Consider the following 15469-nt stretch of genomic DNA (forward strand, 5'->3'; position numbering starts at 1 on the left):
GCTCAGAGCCTGGAGCCTGTTTCCGATTCTGTGTCTCCCTCTCTCTCTCTGCCCCTCCCCCGTTCATGCTCTGTCTCTCTCTGTCCCAAAAATAAATAAACGTTAAAAAAAACAAAACAAAAAAAAAAAAAAAACATCCAGACTTAGTCAGCCTGGCTATGCCTGACTATATCTTCCCAAACTAACGTTAACATTCAAATCACCTTTGGTTTTCACTAAATTGCCTGGGAGAGCAGCCCCCAGAAGCATTTAATCTTTGCAGTGATAAACAAGGCAAGCAGCTTGCTAGAGTTCTGCCATTAGACTGACACTTATTACCTTCTCCTAAGCCATGCCTCCTGCAGGTCTGTTCACATGATATATCTGGACCCCTGTAACTGGGCCAGAGTGAGGAGGGGAAGGCTCTGCCACCAGCCAGGATCAAGGTGTATATATCTAACTTTGCTTTGAGCTGGCCTCTGACCTGTTAGTGAGCAACGGTAGTTAGAATCCAAAGAGTTCTTGTAAATTCCAACTCCGTTCTGAGAGACAGTAGAGTATAATTGTCAAGAATATGGATTCTGAGCTAGACTGTCTAGGTTTGAAGATGGTATATTTACCATATGTCTGACTTTGGGAAAATTACTGAAACTCTACTTCCTCACTTGTGAATAGAGAATAATGGTACTTGACTCATTGGGTTATGTGAAGATTAAATAAGTTAATTATATAAATAAATGCTATATAAATGCTTGACTTTCTTCTTACCCACCCCAGTGTTAATACACCGAAGATCTGGCTGTGGCTTGGTCATGGTACCATAAGATTTCAGGTAGTGATGATGCTCAGGGGCAATTGCAGATCTTGAGTAAATCTATGTCACTATTTTCTTTGTGGCAAAGAGCAGTCATTTATCTTTTACTGGGATGAACAATGTTATTGATGTAATGTAAAGGTATGTGGGTATCCTATGGAGCTCAAAGAGAGGAAAATGGCTGGAATTCATGAATAACTTGATCTTACAATTTCAATATTTCAGTATTCTCTCTGTTTGCTTTTCGCTTTTCTACAATTAACTTTATACTTCCCTCTTGCTGTAAACTGGCTTTCTCCACATATAAAGAATGTAATATAAAATGCAAACCATGTATATCTCATAGTTTGGGTCACCTAAGAGAGATTGGTTTCTTCAGCCTTTATAGTTTCAAAAATCCTTGGCTATATTTATATAAAGACAAGCCTTGAAACTTCTCATTAAAAGAATTTTTTTCAGGGGCACCTGGTGGCTCAGTCAGCTGAGCATCGGACTCTTGATTTCTGTTCAGGTCATGATCCCAGGGTTGTGGGATCGAGCCCCACACCCAGCTCTGTGCTGAGCATGGAACCTGCTTAAGATTCTCTCTCTTTGTCTCTGTCTCTGTCTCTGTCTCTGTCTCTCTCTCATTCTCTCTCCCTGCTTATTTATCTCTCTTGCTAAAAGTAAAAATAAATAAATAAATAATAAAAATAAATTAAAAAAGGATTTTTTCATATTTGTTAAAAATTTCTTTCCATTTAATGGAAATCAGCATATTGAAGTTGGACACTGGAATCTGCTAAGTCACCAGTTTGATTTAGGAGTTCAATTAAAGAGAATACCCAATACCCAATTAAAGAGACTATGTGTACAGCAAGGCAGTAAGAATTGTGGAGATAAAGCTTAGTGGGAACCATCAAAGCAACTAGGGAACTGGTTTTAAGAATCTAAAACCAGACCTGATCAAACTAGGCATGGACTCACATGATTTCAAAAGCGAGAAAAGAAACAGAAGCCAGGATGAGCCACGGGGAGATCTGAAATTCACAACTGGTGACAGAAGCACACTCATGGGCCATACTTAGAATTCAACTATACTCTGTCACCACTTGGGATTTTTATTCTCTGCCGATGTGTATCATTGAGTACCTCCAAGAAGCTTCTGTGAAAACAGTCTGGGGAGGGTCATGAGGGTCCTGGAACAAAGCAGTGGGAGATCTGATCTTCAGAGAGCCGGATATAGCAGCAGTGGGATACAGAACAGCCAACCATGACATCTTGGCATTCATGCCTGGGATTTGTCAGTGTCAGATGTATGTGCTGTATGTGTATATTCAAACAATCTGTACATTTTGTTCGTTCATGCATTTTTAATGACATTAAAAGATGCAGGCATTAATGCGGGCTTCTGAATCTTTTTTACTCAATAAGGAGCTTTCCACATAACATAGATTATACTTCATAACCTTTACAGCTTACAGTTATGAAATAATCAATATTTCATAAAAGCTGGATAGTTAAGCAATAGGGACTGATTAAGGAAAGATAGTGACAGTGGATAATCTGGAAAAGTAGTCACAGTTTTGTTGGTAACATGGGAGATTTTGGAGTTATCCTAGAAATGCTCTCCTGAGTTTACGAGCTTACAAAGAGCTATTACTTTCTTTTATACCCTCACCTATACTTTATATCAACATTTAGCCAGTAATTCCTAAGTTGTTGCTGAGCTCCTTTGGTGTAACCAAGTGCTGTGAAGAATTCTGGGAAAATATTCAATCCTTGTCATTTTTTAAACAGAGTCTGATTAGAAAACCTGAATTTATGTATATGAAAAGGAAAATAGCAGCATAAACATATGAAAGGGATAAATGACATCATAAAGGAAATGGGCTTGCATACAAAATTTATTCCTAGATCATGTTAATATAATCTGTAAGAGGAAAAACAAAAGTAAGATGGGTTGAATCAAATCAATACATATTTATTGATCAAATTGTACTAAATATAAGTCTTGGGTGTAATACTTGGAAAGCTTTCAGTCTGGTCAAGGGGGCAAGGCACAAATGTTTTAGAAGAGTCCTGGGAACCAATTAGAAAGCATAGAAGAGAGGAAGTAAAAACTAAAAAACAGAAGAGGAAGACAACAACAGTAACCATTCAGGCATCACCAGATTGCTTTCAATATCTGATATGTAAGACTTAAGGCAGCTCTTGCCTCCAGGGTGGTCTTTGGTTTGCCAGAACCTTCTGTGCTGCTCTACCTCGAGATCTGCAATCACTGCAGGACTCTTGCAACTGAGCCACCTAGATACTCAGATCATGGAGCAACTTAGTGTGGAAAAAAAATGGATTTTGAGGTCAGAAAGGCCAGTGTTAAATCTCAGCTCTTATTTTCCCTGAGCCTCCATTTTCTCACCTATAATATGTGGATAGTGATAATAATGCTTTATCACTATGGTTTTGTGGAGATTAAATGAGGATATATGTGCATTTTCTTATACCTGGGCAGGTAATACATATTTAATAAATAGTAAGTCACATGGTCTAATCTTTAGTTTTCTTTAGTGTGATTGTAGCCACTATCATGGCTTTGAAATCTCTGGGGTGTAAATAATTCACAAACCAGTCAATAATATATTCTTACAGTGGTCTGTCTTTAGGGATGCTAATAATAATATTTAATATTGATTCTGAAATATAAGTTTACAAAGCACATTCAAATATATCATCTCACTTATTCTTCAAATGACTCTTTCAGAAGATGATTATTTCTATTCCCATTCTACAGAGAAAGAAAATGAGACAAAGGGAATTAGTGTAATTGCCTCCAGATCTCACCATCAGAAAGTTGCTCAGCCCCAAAACGTATAATCAGAAAGTTGCTAAACCAAACTTGAGCCCAGGTTCTCTAACTCCAAACCTCTTGTTCTTCTCCCTACACCACCACATGCCTCTTAATAAGAACTGCCTTTTTGTATGCAGGTGTTTAGGGTCTGTTTGTTTGTTTGTTTGTTTTGTTGGGATCCTGTGAAAACTGTCTTTCTCCAAAGCCCCTATTCACCCTAAAGGTACTTGCTATTAGGAGTTAATGAATAAACTGTGAACATCTAGTTGGCTCACTATGGACACATATAGACCAGGGTCATGTTTTCAATGCCTGGTGTGTTATGTTAAAACATGGAATTTTGTTTTGTAAAATCTGCTGGATTGCCATTTTTTTAATCATTTGATTAACAGATTGACATTTAAAAGCTGTTAACTCTGTTAACTCCAGAGGGCACAGCTAATGAAATGTCCCAAAAGTTGAGCACTTGCCAAAACTACCATGTCTTACAGGACAGCTCTGGATTTACCATGATGAGAGTATTTTTTCTATCTAAATGAAATCTGCAATTTGGGAAGGAGATTAAAGATCCTGCAGGGGATGAAGGAAAAGATGCTATGAAAATTCTAGAAACTAGAAAATAAAGATAGATCTACTCAATATTCATGAAGTCAGATTGGTTGATGCAAATAGAGATTGCAATCTCTCATTTTCTAATGACTTGGCTTGTAGCACTTCTGTATCAGTTACACAGATTCCTACCCAGCTTTAAAGGGAATGACTGCAGGTTGTACATTTTTTTTAAAAAAGGAAGTTTAGCATACTCATAATGATTTTATGCCACCTTTGACTAATTTGTAATTTTCTAGCTAAGGATTTCTAAGGTACATGATCAGAAAAGCACAAATGATGAAAGATATGGTACAGAATATATAATAGGTAAATATACACATAAGATGTCAATAAGTGAATCTTTCTATTTCAACATATTCTCAAAAGGCAGTTTAAAGAGGAGGGTTACAAATATTGCTTTAGGTTAAATTTTGTTTCCATGAGAGAGAAATTAAATTTATTTTGTATAGCCATTTTATAAAGAAATGCTATACATTTTTACTCACCCAATTTATTAGAAATTCTTACCTCATATACAGCTCAAATCCTCACCTCCTACTGTTGGGTAGAATTAAAGGGAAAATGAGTACAAATTTAACTGCTTACTTCATTTCATTATGTAGTCAATATAGCAAATACTTGAAGGAAGGTGGTTTCAGGGAATTCCAAGACATTTCATTTATCCCTTGAAACCTTGACATAGTGCCTTTACAGGTTCTCAAGAAATACTGTTGAACTCTGTTAAATAAGTTTAACAGATCCTATCTCAGAATAGATTACCTGTTATTTAATTTTTTTTCTTGTGTCTCTTTTTTAGGCCAGCCCTGCTCCTATAATTGTCAACACAGATACTTTGGACACGATTCCTTATGTAAGTAACATTTTTATTAAGACTTTCTTTAAAAATTATGTTAGAATTTAATGAGCTAAATTTAAAATTCAATACATATTCAACTCTACCCAGTCCAGATAATCTTATGAAATGTGTAGAAAGAGTTTTGTGAGTTCTGTTTTGATATTTGCTAAATCTCAGCTTAGTTATGCAAATAGTTTTCTCTTTCATTCATTGTTTTGGAAAACATAAGGGCCTATCATAAGGGAAAAAAGCCCATTGTATTAAAAAAAATGGTAGTTTCCTGGGTGGTTCCCTGAAAAGATACTGAATTGCTTATAGAAGAGATGGATAAACTTCTTTGGGTTTCTTAGTAAAGGAATAATCAAATCAAATTTCTGTGGTAGCACATACAACATAAGTAAGCTATCAAGTATTTGATGGGTTTTGCTGGGTTTCTAACAAGAGTTGGAACACATTTTTTAAGGGTGTAGTCTTTCTATGTATAATGAAAGGCATGGTTTTATGAAAGCCTGGAGCATGAGATAGATACTAGAATCAGACAAATGGGTAAAGCCTGGGATTAAGTACAACCACTATAATGGCCAAAATTCTTGAACAACAAAGTTTGACTCAGCAGGGGAGATTGGAGGGTGGCAGCAGGCCACAGTGTGGGTGAGCAGTTGACATTTTGGAGGTGTGACAAGGCTTTATGTGTGACCCTAGCTAATGGATAGACAGTAGTGATTGGGGAAGATGGGACAAACACAGGTGTGTGTACAGACAGACGATTTGAAGCAAAGAGAAGGACTGCAGGGAGGTTGGATAAGAACAGATGCCTGGTCTTTGATTAAATGCATAAAACTCATGAAGCACTTGAAAAATTACCTGGCGCAATGTAAATGCTTGGTAAGTATCGCTATTCTAACTCTTAGACCCAACCTTAAATGCTTACAAGGACAAAGTAACTCCCAGAAATAAATGAAGGAAAAGGCATGGGGACAGCAGGGAATCGAGAGTACATGGCGTTCCAAAGGGGGCAGCTGCCACTTGGCTCCAGTGGATTGGTGCCAAAAAGAGATGGGGACCAAGTGTTACCAAATCATCTAACTTTTCTAGAGAAGTTGGAAATTTGAATTTTTATGTAAAGGTTTGGAATTTTTAAATATAGGCAACTGATTTTCCAAAGTTCATGCACTGTGTGCCAGTGGTCCAGAGGCTACCCTTTGGGTGGCTTCTGCCTCAAAGGAACTGGAGATCCTGAGCTGATCCTCCAAGCCAGGACTCCGCCACAGGGGAGCATAATGCTAGAATTGGAATACAAGGTTGGGACTTGATTACAGGAACAAGTGACTGAAACTGGGACACAGGGTCAGGATAAGAATAACAACAAGCTTGACTTAGTGCTGACTCACCTGAACTACTGAGCTAGGGCTTCCTAAATCTTTCTGAACAAGAGTCGTTTGGGGTCAGACAAGAAATGGGGTTAAAAGCTTACTGGTAGGAATCAGTGGCCCCAGTTCTGGAAAGACAAGGATCCTGTTAGTAGGAAGCAAAGTAATACATTAAAGACACACAGTGTCCACTATTCTGTCTCTCACTCTCCCCATCTTCCTTCACTAATCAAACATTTATATTAGTATTACTATACCTGACACTAATTAACTCAATTATTAACAAATATTAACTCAATCCTTAAAATAACCCTGTAAGATAGGTTCTATTACTTTCTTTATATTACAGATCCGAAAACTGAATCATAAAGAGATTAAGTAACTTTTTCAAGGTTGCACAGTTAGGAGCAGAGCCAAGAATGAATGTAGATAGACTCTCACTTAACTCTTTATCATACAACCTCTTATATTCCCACCTTTTCTCACTTGTTTTCTCTCCGCTTGGGAAAAACTTTGCTTTCTCCTCTGCTACATGTGGATTTGGATGGAAGACAACTTGTCACAGAGGCCCCAATAGCTTTGGGACAGAGATTCATGTATATTTTAAGGAATTCTGTGTTTTTACTCTAGAAAAATTCTTTGCTATATTCATAGGCAAGGCAGATGAACAGTGCTTTGAAGTAGACATGGAGCACAGACTTGATTTTGTAAATAGGACTGCTTTCTTTGGTAGATCTGTATTATTTCAAAGCCGTCTCTTAGGATTCTCATGCCTGAATGGCCAGATGCCCTCATGTACAAATAATTTATTGACAGAATTTAAAGATTTTATGCAGACCTACTTGACTGATATCACAGCTAATTAGCTAGTAAAATCAGCTACATATAACAAATTAATTAAATTGCTTTCTATTCCCTAAATATCAACTTTGTATACAAATTTGAGTTCTTCAAAGGGTCTTGTTTTTTTAATCTTCAACTTTTTTGTACTTAATGCAAAACCTCTTTGAGCTTCCTTAAGTAGTATCTTTAGAGAGGGTTGCTGACCCGTTTGCTGTGGTGAAAATATCCCAATGTGTTTCATGACAATGTGTTGTTCAGCAAGTCATTTAATTTTTCTGGATCTAAATTTATCTTTACGACAGGAATTATAATACCTACCTCAGAGGTGATTGTGGGGACGCAATGAAATTATGTATGTGAAATAATGCTTTTTTTTTTAAAGTTCATTTATTTATATTGAGAGAGAGAAAGAAAGAGAGAGTAGGGGAGGGTCAGAAAGAGAGAGAGGGAGATAGACAATCTCAAGCAGGCTCCACACTGTCAGCACTGAGCCAGACTTGGGGCTTGATCTCACAAACCATGAGATCATGACCTGAGTTGAAATCAAGAGTGGGACACTTAACCGACTGAGCCTCCCAGGAACCATGAAATCATGCTTTGTTAACTTCTGGCTTCTAAGTGTTTATTTATCATTTTATGTAAATAATAAAAACTTATGCAGTAACACATGCTAGGCCCTGAGAGGATGGTAAATATGACTATCTTCCCCCATATAAACATGAGTACATCATCTATTGAAAATGCAGATTTAGCACACAGCCATAAATGTAGATATACTTTGGCTTTTGGCATAAGTCCAACCTTCCTCTTTGTTCCTGATTCACTGGGTAACCTTGAACAAATCGCTGTTCCGTTCGCAGTCTATTTTCTCGCTCCCTGGTGTTCTAAACTTTGTTTTCCTCTTTCCTTTCTCATGTTCTAGTTGTTCACATAATTTCAGATCTATTTAATGAAAAAACGATCTCAGAGCTCCCCAGAGCATTTCAGTCAAATTGCATAAGAGCATTTCCTTCTTCAAAAATATTACTTAAATGACAAATTTTAATGTGTATTATTGTCCTCACAAATAATTTCATTACAAGTAAATATTAATTTTGCCAGTGAGCAAGTTTGATTTTAGAAATATGTTGTCCTTGTGGAAACAATTCCTTGGCATGCATATAAACAGCAATTGAATAACTAGAGGAAATCTGTGGTCAAAGGAAATTTTTAAATTAAGTATCTAATAAGGCACAAAAAATGTTTAAAGAGATTTCTGCCTTTTTTAGGCAGGAAGTTAGGGGTTTTTAGAGCTCTTAAAGTATCTACCATTAACAAATGGGGGGGGGAATCACTGAGGTTCTTACATACAAATGCTTCAAATAATCTCGTTCTTTCATGATGTCATGATATTTTAAGGTTGGGTATGATGTTACATATGGTATAACCCCACCTCTCCTGCAAAGCAGGAATCCCCTATATGAAGGTTAAAATCCCTCAAGGAAAAGCAAAGAGAAAAAGCAAATTGCCATTTCAGCACTCTGTAGTTTACATTTTTCACTCAATCATGTTATTCTTCTCCATTATATGTTAAATATTGTCTTATGGCAGTTGATGAATATACTGTGTTCTTAGATAGTTCACAGTGAGTAGAGCCTGCATATGATCTGTAAGTCTACATCCCTGAAGCCTGACTTAGTGAAAAGATACCATGTTACCCTATAAGTACTCTGCAACCAACTGACATGGAAGTCAGTCCGGAAGCCTCCTCTCTGGACATACTTTTGGCTTTTGTAGATGAGCAGAGTCGTATATTGAACACCATCCAACGAAACCCCATTCTTTCTGCTTTAAAAAAAAAATAAAATTAATCAGAAATTCTAGGATTCCTTTTTATCCATCCTTCTCTAGAGTTCATTATATACTGGTTATATTTTTACTTGTTTTCTGGAAATATACTGTAATAAATAGTATACTCAAGAATCATGAGTTTTAAATGTTGTTGAGTAACTTAGGATCCAATGAATGCAAACCTCTCATTTTACAGATACAGACATTCTAGCTCAACTAGTAAATGGTAGAGCTTGGTCTATCATTTACTTTCACTCTACATAACAGTTTTGGGTGTGCAACCAATAACCACATAATCAATGGCATATAACAATAAGCATTTATTCTTCCCGTAAGTGTTTGCTGGTTGGTTGGGCCAACTGCTGTAGACTGTAGATTACCAGGTTGGCTTCAAGTGTTTGATTCTGGGGCCCGGGGAGTGGGACAGTACTACCCAGAGTATGTTATTTTAATTGTAATGGCCAAAACACAAGAGGAAAGCCCAGGACACAAACACAGTTGAAGGCTATGTTCACATGACGTCACTAACACCCCACTGGCCAAAGCAAGTCATATTGCCAAGCTCAAAGTAGAAGAAGGAGTGAATATTTGCTAAACAACAAACTAGTTTACTATGCCAAAGTCTTAAATAAAAGGGCTAAGAATTTGTAAATGCCCTTTATAAGAAAAACGAGTACAAAAGAAAGAAACTTACACTTTTAAAATATTGGTAGGTCAGGGCTCCTGGGTGGCTCAGCTGGTTAAGCATCCGACTTCGACTCAGGTCATGATCTCACAGTTTATGGGTTCAAGCCCCGCGTAGAGCTCAGAGCCTAGAGCCTGCTGTATCTCCCTCTCTCTCTGCCCCTCCCCTGCTTGTGCTTTGTCTCTCTCTGTCTCTCAAAAATAACTGTTAAAAGTTTTTTTTTAATATATTAATAGGTCAGTGGCAATAAATAATTACAGTGTCAAAGGGCACTGGTTCAACTGATATGGTAAGTGAGTGTCTAGATTATTAAGGATGTTTAATGGAAACTATGGAGAAATAAAAGAAACATCTATCAAGTATTGACAGTGCAATGACCTTAGTTTTCTTTGAGACACTTTGTTGTCTGAAACTTTGTTTCCAGAGATAGAAATAATAATGGACACAAGGGATTTGTTCCAGAAGTTCCAGGACTGTGGCTTGGAAAACATCCCAAGAAATTGAAGGAGTAAGAGAAGTAGAGGAGAGAAAAGAAGAAAGGGGGATTAAGTTACAAAAAATATGAGAAGGTCCTTAATAGTATTGATGCAGTTTGGAGTGGTAGGGTCCAGAGCCAATGGGTAAGAATTCTTGAGACTTCTTTGGTGCAAAACAGTGATTTTATTAAACCAAGGGGACAGGACCCATGGGCAGAAAGAGCTGCCCTAGAATTGTGAGGAGCAACTGATTATACACCTTGCAGTTGAGGGAGGTACAGGCAAAAAGGAAAGTTTCCATAAAGGACTTTCATATGCTAAAGAGGACTCAGAGGAAACCACAGTCTTTGCTATTGTCAAGCTAAGGCGGTTTTTCCTCCAGTAAGTCATTAACAGTAAGACAAGACAGAAGTTTATTGGAGGAATGTTTTACTGTCCCTATCTCAAATATTTGTCAATGGGCTACAGGTTATAAAGAAATTTAATGTTCGGGCCCCTGGGTGGCTCAGTCGGTTAAGCATTGGACTTCAGCTCAGGTTATGGTCTTCCAGTTCTTGAGTTAAAGCCCTGCTTCAGGCTGTGTGCTGTCAGAGTGGAGCCCACTTCAGACCCTCAAATTCCCTCTCTCTCTGGTCACTCACTCGCTTGCTCTCTCTCCCCCTCAAAAATAAAGAAACATTAAAAAAAGAAAAAGAAAAATGTATATTAAAAAAGGAAGTTTAATTTTATTTATATTTTCATCTTGCCTTTGTTCCCTACATCATCATGGAGGGGAGGGTGGTGTTAGGGCTCCATGAAACTGAGTTGGGTCTATAGGTGTCTGGAGGCTAGGCTATTGATAAGATCATCCTTTTCTTGTAATTTACTAAGACATTTGTAAACTGATAGAGATATGTCTCCTGCATGACTGTGACTGTGACCTCTCTCAGCTAACCATTTGTTTTCCCCTTCCCCTTGTTCTTTGGCAGCCAGGAGTGCCTAAGGAATGTCACAGATATCTCACCTGGGGAGGGTACGGGGCTTGTGGGGTATCAGCTTGCCTTATGCTCTCTCATCAGTATCACCCACAGTATTCGAGCTCCAAGATCATTTATGTAAAAGTTATTTGAAAGCAATCGTAATTATTGTATTATTATTGTATCGTAAGTATTATCAGTGAGATGTTTGTAGAGAACTTTAAGTGTGACAGGTCATTGCATGAAGACACAGCTATGCTTCTGGGACAAAGGACCAGAAAGTTGTTTCAAGGGAATAAAATGGCCCAAGGAAAAGTACAGTGTAGTAAAGAGTGTTGAGAAGAGTGGAGGATGAGAGAAGATAAAGGTTGACATGGGTTCAGAGATGGAGAGAAACAATCAAATTAGCAGTGAGATTCATTCAAGGAGCCAAAGAATGGGCTTGAAACTAAGAGAAGTTTTTAAGCAAGGTTTAAATGGCATTTCTGATTGATTCCAGCAGCAGGAAGCTTAGGGTAGGAGCTCTCAGAGGAGGAAGTTGCTATATTTGCAGAAGGGGAATGACCAAACACTTGGTCACAGAGCAGGACAGTGAATTCCTCTGAGTCACTTTGTACAGTAACAGACCCTTGTGATTCAGGCTGCTATTCACTTTTAATTGGATAGTTTTCCAGAATTACCCATGAAGGCAGAGGAAGCAGAATTTTGCTTGTTTCTTTGAACCATCATGGTAGTGATTAATAATGTTATTTTCGAAAACTTTGCTGATTTTAGTACATTTATCTTTCAGCAAACACATTTGTTTCTTTTTAGTTTTTTCCCCCTTGAACACTATTAAAATTGTCAATGTTTTTATATGTTGAGGATGTAGTATTATCTACAAACTAAAAAAAAAAAAAAAAAAACTAGAAAATCCTTACCTACCAGAAAATAGCTTAATTTTGACTTAAACTGTGTCCATGAGACAATAAGAATTTAGCAAGAGAAGCAAAACTCAATATTCATTCTAGGGGCACCTGGATGTCTCAGTGTTTGAGCATCGAACTTGGGCTCAGGTCTTAATCTTGCGGTTTGTGAGTTTGAGCCCCACATCAGACTTGCTGCTGTCAGCTTGTCAGAGCCCTTTTTGGATTCTCTGTCCCTCCCCTGCTTATGCTTTCCCAAAAATAAAAATAAAAATAATAGTAGTAATATAAATTTCTTATAAAAATACTTATTCTAGAGTCACAGTCAAATCTAGCCAGTCTAAATCCATTTCTCAGCTGCCACAATCAACAGATCCCCTACTGTTGCACTTGTTACTTTGATCTATGAAGGTAGAGATGGAACATAATAGTGCTTTTCAAATATTGATGTGCATAATAAAAATAACCTGGAGATCTTAAAATGCAGATTCTTATTGAGTAGACCTGGGATGAGGCCTGAGAGTCTGCATTGCTAATAAGCCTCCCAGTGAGGATGATGTCCATTTGTACACACTTTGAATAACAAGATTGTATAAAGAGAAAGGCTAGGATTTAGATTCAGGAGCAACTTGGGTTATGATCCCACCTCTGAAGGTACTTGCGTGAGTTTTGATTAAGTCAAATTCTCTGTCTAAACCGGTTGTATTATTTGTAAATGGGAATAATAATACATGCCCTTTAGGGGGTGTTATGAGTACTCTTCCTAGTATATAGAAGGTGCTTAATAATGTTCATCATGAAATTGAGAGGGATAGTGTGCCTTTAATAAAATAGAGCATTCCTGTAATTTGATCTAGAATGCAGACGCCATAGTTTTTTCGGAGGTAGATCCAATAGCAGTTATGCTGGTCCATCAGCCTAACTATATCTAGATGTTTGCTTCTTGAAAGGGACTCATTGACTGGCAACACTCATTACCTGGGACCTTGTAAGCATAGAATCTAGGGTCCCATTCAAGTTCTATTAAATCAGAATCTGTGTTTTTAATAAGAACCTCAGTGATTTGTATGCATATTAAAGTTTGAAAAGCATTGGTCAATATGACCGAAACTTTTTTTTTGGCTTGGATCCTACTGCCTTTGCTCTTTAACTGCAGCTTTTGGCCTGTCTTGGGACAGCTGCCCTTTTCACTCTTCACCTTAAACATTCCTACCTGTATGATAAAGGATCAAGTCAATTCAGTTCAACAAATCTACAGGCCTAATTACAAACTACTATGTTGTACTTGCTACTAAACCTGTGTTTTCCAAGACAACAGCTACAAGCCTCATGTCATTATTTAAATTTAATTAAAATACTATAAAATCAAAAAGTCAATTTCTCAGTTGTACTAGCTACCTTTCAAGTGTTCATAGCCATTGTGGTTAGTGGGTAACGTATTCAACAGTGCAGTTATAGAATGTGTCCATCATTTCAGACTTCTATGGAACAAAGCTGTTCTAAATAATAAATAATAAAACATAAATAGAAGGGGTGAACTAATGTTTATCAAGGAACCACTATATTCTAGGTGCTTTATGTGTATTATCTAATTAATTATCAAAATGATCCTTTCAGCTTTTGTCAGTTGGTTTCATTTCCTCCTTTTTAGAGTTAAGTATTTTCAAATTTTCTAAAAAGTTATAATTCTTGCAGGGAATTGTGGAGTATGTTCGTGGGGAAGACATGGTCCCTGTCCTCATGGCTCTTAAAAGCATATTAACTCTCCAGACTCTCATACATGATGCACGTTGAGGCAAGCGGAAGCAATTGCTGAAAGCCTTCTTAAAAATTCAGCAATTCTCCCATCATTTTCCTTTTGTGAAATTATAAAGCCCTTATTTAGACCTAAATGAATCTTCTAAAATCATGAAATGAGTAGAAGACCTGACCTATTTACTCATTCACGAAGCTACTTCCATCCTTTTTCCCTGGGCTGCCCTTAGAGAATGAAGTTTGCTGGCAGCCCTACTGGTGTCTCCTCGTCCACTGGGAAACCTCTATCTCCACAGGCTGGTATGGAAGGTGATAGTGAGAAAACATAATAGTTGTTGGAGAGCAGGAGGAAATGAGAAAATATAACAGTCATCCAGGTGGCGAACGTGATTGCTGGGTAAGAATCACCACACAGGTCCTTCTTTCTAGGAACGGTCCCTCTGAAAGCACATGACCCATATACCCAAGCATAAATTCCACTTTTGTTCTAAAGAGCTCAACCTGGCATAGCAGGTTTAGGAACAAGGGGAAATAATTCTGAGAAATATTTGTATAATTTCCTACAGAACTGCTATTCAAGATGTGGTCTGTGAACTGGTAGCATCAGATTTTACCAAGCAGGTTATTAGAATTACAGAATCTCCAGCTCTACCCTAAGATCTATAGAATCAAAATCTCTGGGGGGAGGGCCTCAAAAAATCTATGTTTTCACAAGCATACCAGTGAATCTTATGCACACTGAAGTTTGAGAGATGCTAGTGGGATCCCAGGAAGTTTCTGGATAATGGACTGAAGTGGGGGTAAAAGATGGGATAGGAAATACTATATAGAGGAAAGACAAAATATAAGTATAGGGATTCACTAAAGTACAGTAGTAACACATTTAGTATTAACCTGAGCCAGCATTTAATCTTGGTGGTGGTGGTGGTGGTGGTGGTGTTAAATCACTTGGGATGCTTCTTTAAAAGCATCACAGTCTAATGGAGTCTAGTGGACAATGCTTCATTCTGGTTCATGCCTTGCCATTCTCTGCCTACCTGACTCCTTTGCATTCTGAAGGATTCAGTTTAAATAATGCTTCTTCTTGGAAGCTGAGGTTAGTTCTGATGCTTCTGTTGTGTGCTTCCACTTGACACTCTTCCCTTCCAAAGAAGTTGTCATACTGCATTGTAACTGTTTAATGCTCGATATTTCTTTCTAGGTTGTAAACTCCAAAAGCACAGGGAAAAATTGCTCTATTTTTGCCATTTTCTTACCTCCATAACCTGGCACATTTTGGCTAGATTGGTTGGCTGGCCTAATGAAAAGTAAATGAAGATGTGAAGAAATTGTTTTAAGGGAATATGGTATAAAGAACCATCCCCCTTGAGGAAGTCAAAGAAAGGTATAATTTTAGCTGGCTGTTAAAGAAAAAGTAAGATGTTTTTAGGCAGAGAAGGGAAAAGGCATTCCAGGAAAAGGAAACAATATGTGCAAATGTCAGAGGCCTGGAAACTCATATACACTGCATTCTGTGAAGCTGGAGCACAGCAGTAACAGAATGTGAGGTTGGTAAGGTATGGTTCAGTCTGACTATGAAGGC

At 37.6% G+C, this 15469-nt stretch overlaps 1 protein-coding gene across 29 annotated transcripts in view; it reads left to right on the forward strand.

Moving 5' to 3' along the window:
* DLG2 (discs large MAGUK scaffold protein 2) overlaps window positions 1-15469 on the forward strand; it is a 2060218-nt gene that overhangs the window by 1336700 nt on the left and 708049 nt on the right. For all 29 annotated transcript variants that reach the window (XM_045483773.1, XM_045483776.1, XM_045483777.1 and 26 more), the window contains one exon: window positions 5029-5082. In XM_045483773.1, the coding sequence (XP_045339729.1) occupies window positions 5029-5082 (54 nt within the window). The remainder of the gene's footprint in view (window positions 1-5028; window positions 5083-15469) is intronic.

This window comes from Leopardus geoffroyi, chromosome D1, assembly GCF_018350155.1.
Source record: "Leopardus geoffroyi isolate Oge1 chromosome D1, O.geoffroyi_Oge1_pat1.0, whole genome shotgun sequence".
NCBI lineage: Eukaryota > Metazoa > Chordata > Mammalia > Carnivora > Felidae > Leopardus > Leopardus geoffroyi.